Source organism: Protobothrops mucrosquamatus, unplaced genomic scaffold (assembly GCF_001527695.2).
Source record: "Protobothrops mucrosquamatus isolate PMUCROS unplaced genomic scaffold, P.Mucros_1.0 scaffold1002, whole genome shotgun sequence".
NCBI classification, from domain to species: domain Eukaryota; kingdom Metazoa; phylum Chordata; class Lepidosauria; order Squamata; family Viperidae; genus Protobothrops; species Protobothrops mucrosquamatus.
Window position 1 is genome coordinate 117,432 of NW_015387239.1, and position 4,663 is coordinate 122,094.

The following is a 4,663-nucleotide window of genomic DNA, read 5'->3' on the forward strand; positions in this document are numbered from 1 at the left end:
CCCCCCCCTCTCCTGAGCCCACTTTTTTTTTTGCCAATCTCATGCTTTCCAAACATACACCTTGTGTAGTACCAAAAATGTAGGGGAAATTATATATTTTCCTAATTGCAAAAATAGTTTGAACTAAGATGATTGTGGTGGTGATGGAGACTTTTGTTTTCCGTGACACAAGAAACTACAAAAGAGACTTTGGCTCCTGTTCCCTCTTTCAGAGCCCAGCTACCGTGGCAGAGGGTTTGGCAAGGAGGCCACTCTCATCATGATGTTTTATGGTAAGAATGCCTAACATAGAATATGCAAGATCTGATTTTTAGTTGTTACAATGTGACAGGAACAGAATGAGCAAAGAAATGAAGGAATTTGTATGGTCAACAAGGGGACCCAACAGAATTTTCTGAGAGAGCATATAAACAGTTTTGAGCAAAAGACTTAATATTAGGAGAATGAGAATTTGTTTCCATGTCACCTTTACTTCAGACCTGTTTGTGACTTCTGTTCGATTTCTTTGTGTCTTAAAAATGCCCAAGTGCAATCCAATTGTTTTGAATTAGTGTGATGTACTTACATTCCAGTAGATGTTGAATTTTAGCCTCAAATATGTAAAGTACCTTATGAATGAGTATTGTTTATTTATACTACAAAGAATAAAATTTCCATTTGTCTTTAACAGTAGGAACATTGTAAACATACCTTTAGTTAGTTAACATAACCAAGTCAATTATTTATCTGTGTAAGAGGGTATGTTTCTAAGGTGTCAGAGGACCCAGATGGAGATGCCACAAATTCAGCATAGGAATGCTTACATGCAAAGTTTGTGTTTTGTCATTAGTCTGTAATCTTTCCTTTTCCAAATGGAACTCTTTTTCTTAATTATTATCTTGGTCTCTAGGTATTACGCATCTTGGACTCGCTACTTTTGAAGCAAAAATTAAATTGGAAAATGAAACCAGTATTGGCATGTTCAAAAAAATTCATTTTAAAGAGGTATAGTAACTAGAAGCTCTCATACTGTATGTCGAGTTGATATTAAATTGTGTTTGTTTCAGTTTTTAAAGATAACTTTTCCTTCTCTATTATCTAGGTGGGAGTAAATAGTACCTTCCAAGAAGTGACACTGAAACTGATTGTGGATGAACAGGAGAAACAGTGGCTTCTTGAGCAAACTAATGGAGTGATTGAAACAAAATACAGTGCCATGAAACTACATCACAGTTGTGACAGCTGAGAAGCTATGCTCAATTTGTCTCAAATTTAGAAAGACGGCTTTTTATTGTCCAAAATTGGAATCGTGTCCTGAATCCATGGCACTAGTTCTTGCAGAAGAAGAAAATGAAGTGTGACCTCTGCCTTGTTATTGCCTTAGGGACTTTTTTTCGAAGGTTATAAACATCTAGGATAATTACAGCAAACTGCCTCATCTTAGTGAGAAAAAAGAATTTTCAGCTGAAATCTCATTCAGCTTGAACTGTGTTTGAGCAACAGCTGCTGACAAAATGATATCATGGACTTGTTTACTGTTTAATTCAGTGCAACTAGCAAAGTATGGCTGAGCTGCATTTTGAGGCAAAGAACTCAAGAATACTGTTACAAATAGGTTGAGAGTGCTCCCAATATAATGGCTGCATTTTACCAAAAACCCTAACTTACCTTCTGAGATGTTTTCCAACTTCCCAGTCTAGAACACAGTGTTGGGATTTCCAACCCAGTATTAACCCAGTCCAACACTACAGGGTATTTTTTTTTTTAAAAAAAAAGCCAGATAAAACAGCTAATGCTAATGAAGAGAGCTGACTCTGCCTGCCTGTATATAAATGTTTTATGGATATTATACATTACTGATGGTACCATATCTGTACATTTCCTTTAGGGAATCAACCATCCATTAATTCCATTTGTGTTACATTTCAGTCCCCTTTCAGAGTGATTTCTCCACTATCAGTGGAACCTGTTCTATAATTTCAATAACATACTTTATCCATTTTTGAATAAGTTCATTTTGTGAAGAAGCTTGTTAAAAAAAGCAAAGATAATTGAAGGTTTTGCTCTGTTTTCTTTTATCTTCTAGTTCCTCCTATTGTCCAACTTTCAAGGTCTCCTTATCATAAAAATACATAGGCATCGTCATTTTCCCATGATAATTTTTTTTAATTAATTCAAGGCTATAGTTCCAAATCCCTCTGGCTGTTTATTGCTAACCTTTTCTAATCTATATACTAAGCACCATTTTGCAAATAATCTAAAAATAACATTTGCAATATTTTTAAATATTATCTACGGAAGGAGGAGGGAACTCACTGAGGAATATAGTAAAACCTTTCCAAACTGGAGACTTCATAATGGTTGTAAGCTCCATTTTGTATAACAGATGGATTAGCATTGATAATTTGGAGTGGGAGGGACACTGCGTTTGGCAACACTATTGCCTAAAGCTGAGCCTTCAACCTGTTTAATTTGTGCTTCTAATTGTATTGTCTTTTTACTTTTTTTTATCAATGATAAGCTACATTGGATGCCACGAACAAGCACAATGACAGGTATGGTCCTTTTAAAAAGCACAGACAATCCAGTAGACCTGGGTATAACCTATGATTTTCAGTCCCGATTCCAAGTACCTCAAAATAAATTGCTAAGCTGTTGCCTGGAAATATAAACTACAAAATAATAAATAAATTAAAAAATAGCAGAGATTAGTTTGGGCAGAGTGTTCATATGTCAGATGGCCTGGAGTGTGCTTCCGCTGTACTGTTTTGTTCGCACTTTCAAAGTGGTGACGATCAGGACCAAGCTTCTGAACTAGAGCCTTGCCTCTTTGTAGAAGCTGGTGAAAGCAATACAATCCTTTTGACAATGAATGAATTAACACATCTGGCAAAATGATATCAGCAAAGTGCAAGACGGCAACAATTAACAAAAAGGGCCAGAAGTAGTCAGACGCTATTATGGCTCTGTTCTTGATGAGATGTGAATGACAGATTTAGTAATGTGAAAGACCACTGATTTTTAGGGAGAAAACAGCAAATGACCTCCAATTGCTTTACAATAGGTGCTAACAGTGCAATCCTTTGCACATACACTCAGAACTAGTTATAACTATTACTGTAGAGCATACTTCCAGGTACCTAGGCAGCAAAGTGCAGCATTAAATATATTTACTCTGAATGAAATGCTGTTCAGTCAAGGCAGAAAAGTACCATGTTCTAAGTTTCATCAATCAGTTGTTGGTTGTGAAAGTGTCAATGGAAGATGGATTTTCCTTTTATCTGGTCAATGATGTTTTTCTGTTCTTATTACTTTCTCATCAGGAATATATTCTGCTGCTTCTGTGCCATGATTCTCCACTCTCCCATGTTTTCATAAGAATCCTATAAGAAAGCTTATGCTAGGGAGGAATAATTGGTCAAAACTCAGTGAACAAGTTTATGGGCCAGGTCTACCCGTGTGAAATTGGCTTTTAATCATTAATACACAACCCATTGATCTGGGCCTTCAACCTCTTCAACCAAAACAAGTGTTCACTAGGTGTCCCATTTATGATAAATCATCTGTGAGGATTAGGAGCTGTAGGCACCATATTACTATGGTCTGTTCTATCTGAGTGGTTGGTCCAAGCAGTGGTGGCAACTGAGAGAAGTGGGTCTTTGAATACTGTTTTGGAGTGCTCCAAAAGCGCCCCTTTTAGAGAAATGCCAGCCTTGACTGACAAAGGTCTGTCCTTCAGACAGATAAGCAGTCTGGGGAGTCCTCCTGGACTTGCAACACTTGCTGAAAGAGCACAATGGAAGCCAAAACCAAAACAGCCTTTGGCCAGTTTCTGATGGCATGCCAATTGCAGCCTTATGTGAAACAAGATGCACTGAGGACGTTCACAGTTGTCATCTCTTTCCTAGGCTAGTGTGGTTTGCTGACGGGGCTGCCTTTGAAGACCACTATGCAGATCCAAAATGTAGAGGCCTACAGTCTTAGGTCATGACATGTCATGACAACATTGCCATGGCATTTGTTCTATCATTGTGTTTCTGAATGCAATTCAAGATGCCAACTGCCATCTTTACAATATTATGCGGCCTGGTATCTAGATAGCCTTTCTCAGACTGATTCTAACTGCCCAATTTGGAGGGCAGAGAACCCCTGCTAAGGTCTTCCCTCTACTGTAAGATGTGATAGGAGAAAATCTGACAATGGTATTGTCTTTGGGAGCTCCCTTCCTAAGGAACAGCCTGCCCTGAGATGACCTAAGGAAGTTGTTAAAAACTTGCTGCTTCCAGTAGCCCTTTGGGAAATTTTTGTGGAGTTTCCAACACCAAAATTGATTTTATTGTTTTGTTGTATTATTTATTATTTAACATTATTAGTAGCATTTGTGTAACAGCTAGAATCTTTCAGGATTAAGGCAGCAGATAAAGCTCATATTAATAAAGAAATGCAGCAATAAGGGGGGGCTTGGGTGTTAATGGGATCCCATGATATGCTTATTGTTTTGTTTAGACTGGTTGGTTCCTCAGCAGTTATGTGTATTGCTGTGTGTTCTATTCTGTTTTTATCTGCTGTAAGTCACCACAAATCACTATTGTGAATTAGCAACCATACACATCCAAGAAATAAACAAATATTTTTAAAGATTATCTAATGAGTTTATTATATTGCACGTTACGTGTCCTTAAAC

The 4,663-nt window shown here is 37.4% G+C and overlaps 1 protein-coding gene across 1 annotated transcript in view; it reads left to right on the top strand.

Moving 5' to 3' along the window:
• NAT9 (N-acetyltransferase 9 (putative)) overlaps nt 1–2,644 on the top strand; it is an 8,021-nt gene extending 5,377 nt beyond the window's left edge. The window contains exons 5-7 of the mRNA XM_015819857.1: nt 213–272; nt 890–984; nt 1,082–2,644. Coding sequence (XP_015675343.1) covers nt 213–272; nt 890–984; nt 1,082–1,225 — 299 coding nt within the window. The 3' untranslated portion in view covers nt 1,226–2,644. The remainder of the gene's footprint in view (nt 1–212; nt 273–889; nt 985–1,081) is intronic.
• Nucleotides 2,645–4,663: the final 2,019 nt, after the last annotated feature.